We start from the raw sequence: 16,525 nt of genomic DNA, 5'->3' as shown, positions 1-16,525 counted from the left end.
TGGAGCATGGGCTCTAGGCGCGTGGGCTCAGTAGTTGTGGTGCACGGGCTTAGTTGCTCCACTGCATATGGGATCTTCCTGGACCAGGGATCGAACCTGGGTCCCCTGCATTGACAGGTGGATTCTTAACCACTGGCCACCAGGAAGTCCCCCTCCCCATTTCTGACACCTGGATATTCCAAGTTGTGACAGATGCTCCAGGGTGTAGACAAGCCCTCATTTACATGCTCCTGTGAATCAGTCGCTAACTTTAGGACCTGAAGATTTGAGAGACAACTATCACTTTCTGGCAACTCTCCTTTCCACTTACTTCCCCCAAGAAGCAGCCACATCACGTGCTCTAACTGGCGACTTTATTCAGGGGGTGAGGAAAACAGTGAACTACAATTGGGTTATTTCTCAAATAATCTGAAGAGGGGCGAATCTCTGGGGCCCCAGAGAGGAAGGATGGGACTCTGGAAACTAGAAGGCAGAGAGGGACAGGGGTGGGACTCTGGGTGTCTTGAAGGGCGGGGCCGGAGGTGGGGAGAGGGAGCGCATCTTCCATTCAAGGCCAGGCGCCCCCTAGGGGCCGCTGCCACTTCCACTGCCACTTCCGCTGCTCGCAGCGTCCAGGATCCAGGTGCGAGGGCGTCGGGAGCGCCGGAAAGTGGTTTCCCGGGCCCTCCGTGCGTGTCTGGGACGCGGCAGCACCGAGATGGAAATGTTGAGGCAGTGACCAGAGCCAGGATCCGCCACTGGTACCGCGTAGCCCAGAAACGAGCGGCAAAGTTCCGCTCCGTCAGCAAAAGTCTGGCGGGAAGGGATGAAGTTTGGGTCCGAGTTGGTGGAGTCCAGATACCCTGGGGGCAGCGGCGCGATCTTAGGGCAGGAAATTCTCACCTCTAGGTCCTCCCGGGAGTCGGGGGGCAGGGCCATAGTGGGGGTGGGGCCTTGGGGAGTGCGAGTTCTTACTGGGTCCCAGGGGGCTCGGGTGGGGGAGAACCAGATTAAGGCTGGGGCCTTGGAGAAGGAGACTCGGGTTTCTAGGCCTTCCAGGGGGACTGTGGACGGGCCTCGAGCAGAGACCGTCCTTTGGGGAGGGCAAATCCGGACTCAGTGGGCCTTAGGGAGGCTACAGGCATATCCTACTATGGAGATTGGGCCGTGGAAGCAGGAAGGATGGGAGTGGGGGCCTTGGGAGTGCCAGTCCGGACTCTGGGACCTAGACGGGCTAACCCAGGACATAGTGAGGGGAAGTATCAGTCTCTTCCTTGCTTCCTCTGTCTCATACTCACCTGCCCATAGGTGGTGCAGCCAGGCTCGCAGCCCCTCTTTTCTAGGAGTGGGAGCCAAGTCGGGCTGCAGATGATATCACTTTCGCAGGTGGAAAACCTGGGGATGGTGTGTGGAGAGAGGAAGGTGGGTAAAGACTCCGCAGCCACGTCCTAGTGGGATTCCTGCTCTCCAAGGCTTTGCCCCGGGTATGTCCCTTCCCCAGATCCAGGCACCGCCTCTTAGAACCACGCTCCTACAAAAGCCACCCCCCAGATTTCAGCCTGCCCCATATTCTCTAAACTTACCCAGGGCCTTGTCACTTCAGGCCTCATCCCTGCCGACCTCAGACCATCTATTCCAGGCCAGCCCCACCCTTTTAGCTTCTCTTTTCAATCAAGAGGCCCTCCCCTTAAAAAAAAAAAAAAAAAAAAAAGCCAGCTCCATGGAAGGCCAGTCCTCCGTACTGCCGTACTTAGCAGCGGGTCCTCCACAGGCCCCGTCACTTTCTACCTAGCCTCTAAACACCAGGCCTCGTCCTGTACACCTTGGCGACTTTGGACGCAGGCCACGCCCCTTCAGGCACACGGAGGATCAAGCTGCAGATCCCTCGTTCGGCCCCGCCCAAGCCATAGGCCACACCCCTCACGCCCCGCCTCTCCTACCAGGCATCGCAGAGCTCCGAGCAGAGAGGCTGTGTCTGGCGTACCCCCAATAGCAGCAGGTGGAAACGACTGCGGAGGGCAACCTGGAGGTGTCCCAGGAAGGATTCACACCTGGACATCGGGAGAGACAGGCCCAGATAGGTCAAGATGCGCAAGCGCTCTGTCCCCTGGTCGGGGCAACTGGAGCAAAGAACACAAGGAAACACTGGAGGTGGCTGTACTTACCCGGGGCTCAGCTCCCCACAGCGCTCTGAGACGATCCCAGGGTCCGATGCCTCTGGTGTGTTCATCTCTGAGGGACAAGAGGGTCATGGAGAAGGGGACTCCAGTGAGTTGCCATCTTGGATCCTCAGGTAGGGTTGGGGAACCAAGGCTTGGGGTTCCTCTGAACGGGGAGACCCCAATTATATATGTTTTCTCAAACATAAAAGTTAAAGACTCTTCGCTTGGGATGCAAATGGAGCTTCAAGAAAAAATCACTAATCACAATCAGCTTATCATTTATGACATCCCTGGTGGTGATATAAATTCTCATATACTTACATATACTCTTTTACAACATCCTTATGAGGTAGGTCTATTATTTCTCCTCCTTTCTTAATGGCCCACCTGAGGCTCAGAGAGGTTAAGTGATTTGCCCAGGGTCACACAGCTATGAAGTGGCAGAGTTGGGATTTGAACCTAGGCAATTTGTGCTGTTTAACCACCACTAGACCCAGGTGCCTCCTCCGGTCACCCTAAACCCCTCTCCAAAGGAAATTCTGGCATTGTTATGGTTGAGTTGGGGTTTCTGGTTGTTAGAGTTTAGGCAAAGTCTGGAATGCTTACCTGCCAGGTGCAGCTGGCTTGTGCCCAAATTGGTTGCCAGCCTATGGTGTCTCTGGGATCTAGCTGGGAGTGGGTGGCTCCCTCCACAAGCCCCCAGCAGGATCCATGCCAGGGTCAGTTGCAGGGCCCAGGCCAGGCCCCTGGGTCGAGTGCAACCCCTGCAGGCCATGTCCACCTGAGATAAGCGTCAGCTGGGATACGAGGTGAGGTTCAGCTGTCCCTTTCTGGTAGCTCAGGGTGGCACTGTCCTGATGCGCAGCCAGGAGACAGTGCCAGGCAGAGCAGAGAATGGGCAGCTGATGAGGAAGCAATAGCCAAGGACCCTCAAATCCCCGGGGGCCACCAAGGTCTGTCTCTGACCAAGGAACCCCCCCATCAGACTCATGTCCCCTCCATCCCTTCAGGTGCAAGTGTCCCCACCCCTGTTTGACGATGGTTCCCTTCCCCCCCACTCCGACCCAAAGCGGGATCTCCCACCCTATGGGCCCTCAGGCAACCTCCTCCGTCCTCTAAAGGGACCTCCCCAGATCTTCCAATCCCCCCTTCTGTCCAGTAATTCCTCCTTCTCTTCTGCCCAGTCTCCTCCCTCCCTCTTGATCCCTGCTGGCCCCTTTCATGGTCACCTTCTCTCGGCCCACAATCAGCTTAGGGGCTGCCACCCAGGGCTGGACCTCTGGACCCAAGCTTGGCTGTGGCAGGACTCGGATTCTGCCAGTGGGATCCAAAGGCCCCAGGGCAGGGGAAACTAGGGATCTGTGAAGACAAGGCAATTCCCTCCCCATCTCTGCCCCCTCGGGCCACCCCTCACCTGTTAGCCGGACTGGAGTCTAGGGCACTGCTGAGACACCTCAGGGTCAAATCCAGGAAACAGCTGAAAGGGGCGTGGTTTGATGCAGGGGAGGGGTTTCCCATCGCCCCGCCCTCTGCTCCAGCTGACCAAAGACCAGAGGATCTGAGGCTGGTGTGTATATATCCTTGTGTTTGTCTTTATGTTGAGCTTGTGGCTTAAACTCTGTATATGTGTGAGGAGATGGATGAGGGTGTGTGTGGGGGGGATGAGGATGTGTTTTGTGTCTGTGTGTGTACTGAGTGGGTATGTGTGTTTGTTGTGTGACGGTATGTTTATGTGCATCTCTTTAGTGTGTGGTGTGTGTGTGTGTTCAAAATCTGGTTAAGGAGGTCTGTAAGTGTTCCAAGAGCCAAGCGTGTCCAGTTGAGTAAGAGTCAGATAATAAATTAAGGGGAGGGGGATGAAGGATGAGGATAGATGTTCTGCAAAAATATTGTGAATAGGTCACTGGACAAAGGTTATTGACCATGAATGTTGACAATGAGTGAACAAGAGGTGTTGTCATGTGTGGAGAGGGTGTGGGACTCCACCTGAAATGTGTGTGTGTGTGTGTGTGTGCCCCTTTGCAATTTCTGTGAATTTGTGTCGCTGCAAACATTCCCTCAATTCATTCAACAAACATTTATTGAGCACCTAGGGTGTGCCAGATTCTGGGGATGCAGTGTAGTGACTAAGACATGAAAATCTCAACCCTCATAGAGCTGATAGTTTAGTGGGGGAGTCCAGTAAGAAAAAACACCCCTCTAAAATAAAATAAAATAGAAAAGAAAAGAAAAACAGCCCTCCAGTGGGTATGTGAGTGTGTGTGTGTGTGTCCATGTTTCGCATTGGGAGCATAATGTGTCTGTATTTTGGACAAGAGTTTGTGTGCAGCTGAGCTTCTTTTGGTTTGGGGACGATGAGTGTGTGCTTGTGTTGTTGAGTGTTTGTATGTGTTGTTTGTGTGTGCCTGCATTGCCGAGTGTGTGTATGTCTGTGTTTTCTAAGTACATGTTTGCATGTGTGTTTCCAGAATGTGAGTTTATGTGAATGTGTTTCTGTGTTTGCTGAATGTGTGTTTGTATTCTGTGTTTATGTGTTTACATAGGACTCTCTTTGTCTATGTGCTAACTGCATATTTGCAAATGATTACATGTGTTTGTGAGTTTGTGTTTGCTGAGTATGTGTATGTGTGTGTATTTGCAGAATATGTGTTTTTGTGGAGTATGTGTTTGCAGGGTGTGTGAATGGGTATATGCGAGTCTGTTTGTTGAGCATGTGTTGGTACTTTCGTGTTTGTGTGTATGTTTGCACAGTGTGTGTGCATGCCTGTGCTTGTAGATTGTGCATATGTGTTTTTGTGAGCAATGACTACTACCACAAATCTCTCTCCCTCTCTTCTCGGACTAGTGCAGAGTTTTTGTCTGTCTCTTTTACTGATGTACTCCCAGAATCCAAAATACTACTTTGCACACAGTAGGTGCTCAATACCTGTTGAGTAAATTAATCAGGAGGCACTGTCTCCTGGCCCCTCTAAGGGCACCCACTGATGTCCTGGAGGCTTCAGCAACCAGTACTCAGTGGACCTAGCCTTCCTCCGGTTCATCTTGGGGTAGTCCAGGGTGCTCCTGGGTCTTATCTGTCCAGCCTCTAGGCTGTGCCTCCCGATAACCCTTCCCCTCCCCTAACCTCCGCCCCCAACCTGAGCTCATATTTCAGCACTACGGACAGGAGAGCTAGAAATCAGTACCACGGAGAGCTCCCGCGGCAGCCGGCGGGAGAAGGGGGCGGCAAGAGCGGTTTCCCGGCCTTGGACAGAGAAGTGCGAGGAACAGACTCAGCGATATGGCAACACGAGCATGCTGACAGAGACAGAGAGAAACAGACCGAGACAACTCAGGCAAAGGCGCAGAGATGAGCAGACAAGCGCCTGGGGAACACCGGGACCTAGACCTCGCTGTAGCCCCCTTTGACAGACAGGGGTCGCTCCCGCCCAGGGACCGCGCCCTCCAGAGTCTTCGGGACAGTTATGGACTGAGACCCTTGGGAAACCCCCACCCCACCATGCCCTCCAGTGCCAAGACTGGCGTGGGGAGGTCTCCGACGCTTTTCACTACAACTAGGGGAAGCATGGTTGGCTTGGCCTCAGCTGCAGGAACACTGCGGGGGAGTGGTGAAAATCGCTTCGGCTGCCCTCCTCCCCAGCCACCAGCTAATCGTTCCTATAAATACGGCCCAGCCTGGCCTGGCTTCTTAATCCTGACGATGAGGGAGGGGATCGCTAGGGAAGGGGGGTGGTATTAGCACGTAAATGTTTTTCGGAGGGGGCTTCTCCCTTAAGGACGGGTCTCCTCAGTGCAAATACACACTGTGTAAGAGTGTATCTCCTTGGGATGTGAGGTCTCGTGGGTGGGGACAATTTCCCATAGAGAATATGGCTTTCGTGGGGTCTTTCACTGAGGGTAACCTCACCAAGCTCCCCAAGTGAAATATCACCCGCGGGGATCTTTCTCTACGGAAATGTCTCCTCTTTGGAGGGTGGGCTTTTGAGAGGAAGCGTCACCCCTCAGAGACCATCTGTTTTAGAAATGATTTTCAGGGTGAGAGGAGTTCCTGATTGGAGAGGGCCTCCCTGTGGAGGCTACCTCCCCGTGGGAATGTGTCTCTCTGAGGGGGTCACTGCGGGGAGGAGGTTGTCTGCATAGGGAATATATTTTAGTGAGAATGTCTCCTTTGGGGTGTTTCTTGGGTTGGGAGTCTAGCCATGAGCATGTCTCTCCCCTGGCGTGTCTCTACAGGGGTCTCACGGTACCTTGACTTCCCTGGGGGCATCTGGAGGCTCCTTCCTCCGCCTGTCCGCTCCCCCCACCCCCCCAGCGCGGGCAGCCTTGGCTGAGGCCGGGCTCGGGCGCCCAGACGCAGTGACGACGCCGGGTCCGCCCCACTTTGCTCCGCCCCCGCCACCTCCCTGCCCCCCCCCCCCCCCCAGCCGCCGCCGCCGCCGCCTCCGCGGTCCCCGCGGCTTCTCACTCCCTCCCGCCTCCCGCCTCCCGCCTCCCGCCTCCCGCCGCCGCCCCTGCCGCCGCCTCCCACCTCCCTCCCCGGGGCCGAAGCCTCTGTCGCCGCCGCCATGGACGATTCGGGCCTGATTCGTCGCCGGAGGCTGCAGGTACGCGGCAGCCCTGGCCCCGGGTGGAGGGGAAGGGGTCGGTGCCCTGGGGCGGGGCCCGGCAGGAGGCGGGAGAACTTACGCCAGGGTTGGCCCAGGCGCCCTCTCCCATGGCCTCGGGACGCTACCTAGGGGGAACGCTGTGGCCGCGCGTCTCGCCGCGCTGGGGACCCCGCCCCTCAGGGGCCGCCCGGGGATCCAGGGATCTGACAGAGGGGGATGCAGCCTAGCGCTCCCCCTCGAGGATAACCCGAGGGGCTCCCGGCACGTCAGAGGGGGAAGGAGCTGGGATCGAGGTCTTTGCCCTGGTGCCCAGCCAGGCCGGGGGTGAGGGGGCGCAGAACAAAGTTATTGCCCCAGGGCTCGCGCCCCTCGGGGCTGCCGGCGCCGCAGCAGCGGTAAACATGTTTGTGCTGCAGCCTCGCCCCTCACCACCCCAGGAGCCCTTTCCTGAGGCATGGCGACCCCCTGCGACCTCCACGCACCTGCTCAGCCACCAGGATTCTTCCTACTGCCCTAATTGGACAGGCATCTAGACAGCCTCCCTCCTCACTCTTCATTCCACCCCGCTCCACTACAACACTACCCCCCCGCCCCCACTCCGCGATCCTCAAGTCCAGCCCAGCTTGTGGGTGGGCGGGAGCGATTTTTAGCTCCTTGCAGCCTTAGAAGATGTTGGTCTGTAAGCTGCGCAGGCGCAGGAGACGTGGGTCCACTGCGCGGAGTGGGACACTGAGGTTTGCTGTGGAGTGTGGGGAAGGCGGGGACAAATCCAGGCGTCAGGAATTCCCACATCCTAGATGGGTAGGGATTCTGAAGCTGAGAAGTGTTCTCTTCCGTCTGCAGCATGCACTTCTAAGGGTTAATACGGGGGTTCGGTGTTGGCCCCAAACTAACCCCAGAGAGGAAATCGATCAAAGGTTCACCCTAAGGTTTGCCTGGCATCTGGTCTTTCTGAGCCTCCTTGAAGCAGCCCCGAGCTAGGTAGTCTGGAGAAGTTTATATAAAGCCTAGAATGGGCCCAGTCTCAGGCTACATCCCTAGCCTGGAGCTTGGGAAGAGAAGGAGACGATTCAAACCATCACCCAGGGGCCTTGTCCATTTTTGGATGGGGCCATTTCAGGGGGCAGGAAGGACTTTCCCGGCATCTGGATGATGCTGGAGCCAGACCTGAGTTTTAACCAGAGCCCAGATGGGCTCTTCAGGTCTTCCTCGGATTTCCTTCCTTTCCCTGGGCTGGGTTAGGAGAACGGGTTCTGATAAAAGGGAGGGAGCTGCTGCAAAACCAGAGCAAGTGCTGAAGCAGTTAGACTGGGTCCGCGCCGTCGGGTCCCCAGAAAAGGGCTGAAACGGGTGGAGCCTGCATGGGGTGTGTCCCCGCCCCCTGGGCCGGCGCCGACTCCCATTGGCTCCGTGCCACGCGGGACTTAGCTCTCCGGTGCAAGACTACGCCCCCAACCCGGGATCCTCCCACTCATCCACCCATCCTTCCCCAGGCTTCTAGGCTGAGGGAGCTACCCACCGAAGTCCTGCCCGAACCTCTTCCCTTCTGGCAGGGTTAACCACTTCGCAGCCTGAATACACTCTCACACACTGGTGCAACCCCTTAGAAGCTGTCCCACAACCACGGAGCTCCCAAGGGTCCCCTGTGTGCAGTTGGGATCGTACAGCAACCTAAGTTCGAATGCCCTGGCCGCAGGGCCGTCCGTTAATCACGAAGAGATGCAGAATCCGCTGGGCAGAGCAGCTCTGCAGCTGGGGATGGAAGTGGCGTCTGTTTACACGGACGCCAAGGATCCAAATCCTCTACCTCTCCACCTTGCCCCTTTCTTCGACCCTAAAATGTTTAGGGATGCTAGCAGATGGGACTAGAGTCGAGGACTTTTCTAGGTAGCACTTAAAGGTCCCCCTGGGGCTCACCCTCGTAGGCCCATTGTACCCGAGTCTGGAGTACCGGGCTCCGTGGCGGGAAAATCCAGGTCTTGATTTTGATTGGGCCATTGCAGCCGCCTGGCCCAGCCGGGCGGCTCATTCAAGCTGATCCTGCAAAGACAGAGGGAAAACCTGGTATAGATTTCTGGTCACCCCTGGCTCAGGATGGCAGGGCTGCCAATCTGGACGGTGTTCCTTTTGACGGCGACCATCCATCTGTCCTCTGTACATGGGAGTGTGAGGTCCCTCTGGCCCATCTTCTGCCATGCAGCATGTCCATCCACAATAACTCCTGTTCCTATGACCTAACATTTATTGAGCACTTACTATATGCTAGACACCATACTAAGGTGCTAGGCACCTGCATCATCTCACAGAATCCTCTAGAAGGAATGGACTATTGGAAGGTCATTTGCCAAGGTTATAAGTGGCAAAACTGGGATTTGAACCCGGGGCTTTCTGCTATCAGAGATTCTAGAAAAATCCTAGAACACTCCTCATTTCTCCCTGGTTGGAGTCCCCACCAAAGGGCTTTGGAACCCTCACCTGAATCTTTCTGCCTGCAGCCCTACCAAATCCCTTTTATTCACCTTAGCCTGTGGACACAGAACTGGGTGGAAGGTGATGCCCCTTCTCCCCAGTGCTCTCAGAAAAGGGTCCAGACCTCTGTAATTTCTGGTCCCTGTAGTGGTTTCCTGTGTGCTTGACAAACAGAATGCAACCTTCTTCTGATGTGGACAGAGTTAATACCTACTTTTTTTTTTTTTTTGCCACACCGTGTGGCATGTGGGTTCCTTGACCAGGGATTGAACTTGCGTCCCCTCCATTGGAAGCACGGAGTCTTAACCACTGGACCACCAGGGAAGTCCCAATAACTACCAATGATTATCACTGCCATTACTGAAAAAGACCACCCAGCCATCACCTGATTCCCATGTCAAATCTCAGTTTGAGCCACCCTAACTATCCCCACCCCAACTCTGTGAACCTGATTGAGATGGGGTAGAACCACTGAGGTGTGGAGGAGTCATTCATTCATCCATCCAGTCATTCACCCTTTCATGCTTGAGCATGCCAAGTTTATTCCTGCCTCCAGGCCTTTGCAATTCCCTCTACCTGGAAAGCTCTCTCCACAGAGCCTCCCATGGCTGACTTCTATTTTTCAGCAACAAACTTAAAATCGTCTCCACAGAGCAGCCCTCTGTAACTATCATGTCCCCCTCCTAGCCATTTTCCATCACATCACCTTGCTTAATTTTATTCATAACATTTATTTCTGTCTAAAATTATTTCGTTCACTTCTACATTAATCTTGGTTGTCTGCTTCCTTCCTTTAAATGCTAGTCCCCAAAGGGCAGGATTTTTGTCTCATTCACTGCTGTGTCCCCAGTGCCTAGCATGGGGTCTCTCATACAGTAGGTGCTCAAGAAATATTTTTCAAATAACGACTCCTGGATGTTTTCATTTGCACAAACACATACTGAGACGCCAGCTCAGGAGTCCTATAGGGGGCCCTCTGCTGGCCTCTGGGGGTCGGGAGAGGAATCACCCTGGTACCCTTTTCCCCTAGGAGCCCAGCCCTCACCTCATGGCCAAGGGCGCAGGTGACCATGCTGATGAAGGACCTGTCCCACCCCACCTCTACCCCTCCAGGGGGCTGACAGGGCTTTTGGGCAGTGGCTGCTGGTCCCCGCTGACCTCTATCTTTTTGCCCCTTTGCCTTCCAGAAAGATTTGCCCCTGCCCCGGAAAAGCAGCAGGTGAGCCCTGGGGAGAAACGCGCGGGGCTGGTCGCCCCTACTCCGGCCCGGGTTGGGGCGCCAGGCGGGCACGCGGGCGGGGCCAGGCGCGCTGGTGCACTGCAGCGCCCCCTCCTGGCGGGCGGCAGCCGCAGGCCTTCCCCTCCCCCGCCCTACCCTGCCCGCTGCGGCTCCAGCCTCCGCCCCGCGCGTTTGCTCCCCGCGCCGCCGCCGCTGCCGCACCTGCCACCATGTCGCCGCCGCCGGGTCATGTCTGACTCTCTCTGGACCGCGCTTTCCAATTTCTCGATGCCCTCCTTCCCCGGCGGCAGTATGTTCCGTCGCACCAAGAGGTAGACCCCCGATCCCTCAGACCCTGACCTGGCCCTTCCCCCAAAGCCGCCCTCCGGCTGCTGCTGCAGGGCGGGGTCCGGGATGCTGCACCCGGTCCAGCTGCGCCAGAGGTGCTCGCTCGCGCCTTCCTGCCAGGGATGGGGCTGAATGGGGGGCAGTGTGGGCTGAGGCTGGGGGGACTGAACGCTAGAAAGGACCGCCGCGGGGGGAGGGGGCTGCGCCTGGTGGGGGATTGAGGCGCCTTTGTCTGATGGCGCTGCGGGCTCCGGCAGCCCGGTGAGGGTAGGGGAAGAAGGGGAGGGTGGGGGGCTTAGCACCCTCAGAACAATAGCCGCAGCCTGGCCTCCCCCCACCCCCATGCCGCGTGCTCTGGCCGCGCGAATATGCTCAGTCACTGAGCCAGGGAGGGGGGTGTGTGCGAAGAGAATGGAGGGGCTGGAGGGTCCCTCTTTGGAAGCTGGGATCCTGAGGGGCAGAATGAAAGGGGGGGGCTTTTATCATAGCACAACCACCCCCCAAAGAACACAGCCTCATACGAAAAATAGTGACACACAGCGTCACGCAGGACATGATGTCACACACACATACACACACAACAGCCCTAGTGTCCCAGATACACCCGGGAGTCGCCACGCGTACCCAGCCATATGATGGCCATAGGTCAGAGGCACGCACAGACACACAAGGGCACTCGCAGCATCACACAGACAAGTAAGCCCACAGGCACAGTGTAGTGTACACTCAGTAAGAGGTCACATGCCTGGTGATCCACGCACACAATTGTGCCATCTGAGATGCACACAGACACATGTGTGGCAATGACATCCGTGCAATGTCACAATATACGATATCACCTAAGCATGTCATATGCTGTGCCACACGGATGAGAGAATAACAGACACAGAATCTTGCAGAGTCGGAGACACACAATATCACACGTTTTCACTTATTTTCATCCATGTCACACACAGTGGTATGCTCAGACGTGCCCAGTGTCACAGGGTGTTAAACTCACACACAGTAGATGCCACACGGGAACACACATGGTGAATGTCACACTCAGACACAAGGACAGTATCTCATACAGACTCAGATTGCTACACAAAGACAGACACGTAGCAGAAATCATGCATCACGCACACTTTACAGCACACAGTGGCACATCTAGTCATGGACAAGTGGCGCTACACTGTGTCATATAGACACACAAAGCCACAGGTCATGTCACACAAGATAAACCCAAGGACTGTCACACATGATGTCACACTAGGATGCTCCCAGTGCTGAATTCACACACGAGGTGCCGCACCTGGATACACACAGCGAATGTCACGCAAGGACCCAAAGACACACAGACACTCAGTATCTCCATTGGTATCACGTGGGCATGACTATCACCCCGTGACTGATACACTGTGCCATACATGGTCACACAGGATCCACACCAGGAGTCTTGCACATACACAACACATACGCATCCCCACCCATACACAGTCCTACCGAGGCCTCCACTGCCTCCTCCTCTGAGCAGTCCTTTGGGAGCACATCCAAGCACACACAGTTGGGAGACAGGTGGGGATCTGAGATGGGAGGGCCGCGGGTTGGGTCCACAAACTCACTGGGCTACGGCCGGGTCCGGTCCCTTGCCTCGCCTTCCCCGCAGCTGCCGCACCAGTAACCGGAAAAGTCTCATCCTGACCAGCACTTCGCCCACGCTGCCGCGACCCCACTCCCCACTGCCTGGACACCTGGGTGAGACAGGTGGTGGGTTTGTGGGCCAGACTAGAGGAGGCGTGGTCACAGGCGAGGGGTGTGTCCATGCCACAGGAGTGATGGTCCAGAGTCTAGAGGGAGAGGACCCGGATTGGACAAGGGGCGGAGCCATCCTTGTGTTGGCTTGGCCGGTCCGCAGGGGGACGGGCATTTGTGGGCGGAGGCCCAGGAGGAGCTTGATTGGAAAGGGGATGGAGCAGAAAGGAGGAGCCATACCTAAGGGGCGGGGCCACCCCGAAAAAGACGGAATCGGCCTGGAGAGGGGCTGGGCTGACTCGGTAGCCAAAACATTTTGGGAGGCAGGGCCACAGCTAAGGGGAGCGGTCCACCCATAGATGGGTGCGTTTTGACTAAAGAGGGGACAAGCTGCTGTTTGGAACCCGCTTTGAGGATAAGGAGGTTTGATGGGATTGCCTTCCATCCCAAGCCTGAAGATCCCCCTCTTTCCTCCACAGGTAGCAGTCCCCTGGACAGTCCCCGTAACTTCTCCCCCAACACCCCCGCCCATTTCTCCTTCGCCTCGTCCCGAAGGTGAGTCCCTCTCCCCAGGGCCCCAGAACCCTGGCCCTACCCTCCCTACCTGCCGTCTGGGCCCCCATCTGTTCCCCTTCTAATTGCACCTGAGTCAGGCCTGAGGGACCCGCAGAGTGCCCCAACGTCCTGGCGGGAACAGGCACCCAGTCTTAGGGGCGGGACCTATAAGAAGGCGGGGCCAACCACCAGTTCAGAACCAGGGAAGGGGCGGGGCTTCCTTTGCCACGGAGCGAAAGCGCTTGCGCTATGGGACCTGGGTCTTAGTCTCCCAAGCCTCACTCTCCAGGCCAGGCGTTTCCATAGCAACGGGACAGGAAGCAGGGAGGAAGTGCGCAAGCGCAGACTACTTGATGCCCATCGAAGGACTTGGTCCTTGACGTGCGGGAGGGCCCCTAGGGCTATTTCTCGAGGCCCCAAGAGGAGAAATCTCAGGTTTCCCTCCGGGGGTTTCTGTGGGTTTCTGGAGTGTCCGTAAGATGAATTTTCTGGGGGGCTTTGTCAAGATTGGGGGAGGAATAGAGATTCTTTGAATTTTGAGGGGGAATCTTCGAGGAGTCACCAGGGTGTTTGGGCGGGTCTCTTTTTCTTTGAACTTTATTCATTCTAAAAATGTTGTCTGAACAACTGGTGTGTTCTTGGACCTGGGATATGGGGTGAACCACATCCCTTCTCTATCCTTGGAGTTGAGTTGGGGAGGCAACGCAGATCACCGCAAAGGCTAGTGAAAGCTGTGGGGTGCGAATCACAGGAGACTGTGGGGACAGAGGACGGCTCCCTTGGAAGAATGGGGATCCCCTTCGACCGTGGAATTCAGCTGAGGGCAATAGGGAGCCAGAAAAGGGCTCCACGATTGGGCCGGATGTGGTTACCTACATGCAGGGTGAGCTGGGAAGCAGGTGAGCTGAGTGAGGTCACTGCCTGGAGAGAGGAGTCCAGTGCATGGGAGTGTGTGTACGTGTGAGTGTGCAATATGTGTGCTGATGTGGATGTGTGTGAGTTTGTGAGGCTGTGAATATGGGGGGCAGCCCATGCCTGTTGTTGTATCCATGGGTGTGTAGCAGCGCGTGAGAGTGAACGTGTGTGACTGTGTACTTCTAGGGTTGTAAATGTGTGTGTGAGTAGCTGAGGAAACATGTACCTCCATGTGTGTCTCCATGAGAATGTGTAATTTGTGTGGGAGTGTGAATGAGTGTGTGGCTCTCTGACAGTTTGAATGTGTGACTGAGTGCGTGAGGGTGTCTTCAATATGTGTCACGTGAATGTGAGTCTAGAGTGTGTGGGGGAGTGTGTGTGTATGTCAGAGTGTGAGTACCAGGTCTCTGTAAGAATATGTGTCTATATGTGAGTGTACGTCTCTTTTTTCATGTATGATTGTGTGTTAGCCTGGAAACATGTGATATTTGGGTCCATGTATGGAACAGTGAATGCATGTGAGTGTCTGTGTTGAAGAGTCACGTGGTGTGAATGTGTGTGACTTTCAGTGTGTGAACTCAACTGTACTAGTAACAGTAATACTAATGGATGTAGCTATGAGAGTGATTGTGTCTACGGGAGCATGTGTGTGTGTGTGTGTGTGTATGAGGAAGGAACATTTCTTCTCTGAAAAGACCCAAGTGATCTTCCTCTGAGAATTTTCTCATGGGGGGGTCCTCTAGCGGTCATCTTTTCTGGGTCCCTCTGGGATGACTTCCTTGAGTGAGCTTTTCACTTTGGGGGCTTGTTTGGCATGAGGTTGACAGGAGAGGGGCATAAACGGGAAGGAGCAGAGGAGACTGGTCTTTGCTCCAGGTCCCGGGTGCCTGGCTGGAAGACTTCCTTTTTACCTCCTTGACTCTGAGGGACTTCAGGAATCTCAGAGTGCAGATATATTCCCCCACCTCCTGCTCTGGCCACGGCCAGTGGTTTCTCTCACACCCTGAGGAATGGGGCTGTCTGGTGGGAACTGGCGGCCTCTGAGCATGTCGGCTGGGTTCCAGGGCGGACGGACGCCGTTGGTCTCTGGCTTCACTCCCTTCATCTGGCTATGGCACCAACACACCCAGCTCCACGGTCTCGGTGAGTGTGGCAGGTGGGGCCGGTGGGTGGGAGCCGCAGGGGGCCGGCTGGACTGGCCTGAATGAGAGCTTTGGGTTTCTCTTGTTCTCCAAGGGTGTCATCTGTCCATCTCTTAGTGAGTTCCAAGTCCCCTCCAAGGTCCTGTTCTCCATCTTCAACATATCTTCTTGGGGGTCTTACTTACCTCGGACTTATTTTAATTATTTTACTTATTTTACTTATTTACTTGTTTTACTTACCTCGGATAATGACATTAAAGCTCATGTGTTAAGCCAACTGCCCAAGTGTCTGCAGCTGGCCAGGGCCAGGACACACCCCTTTCACCCAGATTCCCTTTGCTCCCCCACTGCAGTACCCAAAGTCTCTCTCTCCATCTGCCCTCTTTTCTACCTGTCTCTCTGGTTCGCTCATCCATACATTGGTGTGATGTTCAACAGACATTTATCACATGACTTTCATGTGTGTGGGGCTCTACAAGCCGGGCCAGGGCCCAAGGATTCACAAAGCCCTCATGGGAGGAGACAGATCAGTAAGAAGGCATTTATAACTTGGGGTGCTGGGGTGGTCAGAGCTGTGATGGGGGTAGCATAAGGCAAGGGGATGATAGCAGAGGGGAGGCACCTGACTGAGCTGGAGGGAGGGTCAAAGAAGTTTTCCTGGAAGAGGTGGCATTGAAGCCAAGACAAAGGATCAGCAGGAGTTTGGCAGGTGGAAGAAGGGAGGGAAGGGTGTTTCAGGAAAGGGGAACAGCATGTGCAAACTCCCAGAGGCAACAGAGAACTTTTCACATTTAGAAAGGTGAAAATAGCCTTGTGTGGCTGGAACTTTGGCTTGGAAGTGGAGGGATGGAGGTGAGGCAGGCATCAACCCTCATCATGCTGGGACTTCTTGGCCAGGATCGTGAGGTGGATTTTATTCTAAATGCAGTGGGAAGACATAGAAAGGCTGTTTTGCTTTATATTAAATTAAATTAAAATTTCAGTCCAACCTACTGATTCTGTAGGTCATAGATTGTATGCGCTGAAAAGATTAATAGATAATGATGGGGTGGGGACTTTTAAGCAAGAAAGTGAGTGATATCATGTTGAAAAAGATCATCCTGCCTGCAGAATCAGGTGGCTGTCCTTGTGTTTCTCCACTGATGTCTGTGGGTATGTGTTTGCCCCAACTGCATGCCAGGCCCTGACTGGGGCCAAACAGAACCAAATCCCTGCCCTGGAGGAGCAGACAGCAGTAACAAATAAGTCATAAAGATGTACAGTAGTAAGTAAGGAGATAAGAAGTCAGCAAGAAGAAACGGGTTGGGGCAAGGAGAGGGAATGATGTGTGTGGTCAGAGGAGGCCTCCCGAAGGGTGACTTTAAAGTAAAGACTTGAAGGAGAAGTGATCCATAG

The 16,525-nt window shown here is 55.1% G+C and overlaps 2 protein-coding genes across 2 annotated transcripts in view; one reads left to right on the top strand and one right to left on the bottom strand.

Annotated features, from left to right (window-relative positions):
• Positions 1 to 564: 564 nt before the first annotated feature.
• RTBDN (retbindin) lies at positions 565 to 12,462 on the bottom strand (the record flags this gene model as incomplete). The annotated part of the gene is given in 7 exon segments (XM_079703881.1): positions 565 to 792; positions 1,278 to 1,374; positions 1,920 to 2,030; positions 2,145 to 2,211; positions 2,748 to 2,922; positions 12,389 to 12,405; positions 12,408 to 12,462. Coding segments are annotated over 7 exon segments (750 nt in total).
• MAST1 (microtubule associated serine/threonine kinase 1) overlaps positions 10,686 to 16,525 on the top strand; it is a gene marked incomplete at both ends in the record, with an annotated part of 22,076 nt that continues 16,236 nt past the window's right edge. The window contains 4 exons of the mRNA XM_079703880.1: positions 10,686 to 10,768; positions 12,433 to 12,521; positions 12,998 to 13,073; positions 15,053 to 15,131. Of these exons, the coding sequence (XP_079560006.1) occupies positions 10,686 to 10,768; positions 12,433 to 12,521; positions 12,998 to 13,073; positions 15,053 to 15,131 (327 nt within the window). The remainder of the gene's footprint in view (positions 10,769 to 12,432; positions 12,522 to 12,997; positions 13,074 to 15,052; positions 15,132 to 16,525) is intronic.

This window comes from Hyperoodon ampullatus (assembly GCF_949752795.1).
Source record: "Hyperoodon ampullatus genome assembly, chromosome: 4".
Lineage (NCBI taxonomy): Eukaryota > Metazoa > Chordata > Mammalia > Artiodactyla > Ziphiidae > Hyperoodon > Hyperoodon ampullatus.
This window is presented reverse-complemented; position numbering and strand designations above follow the sequence as displayed.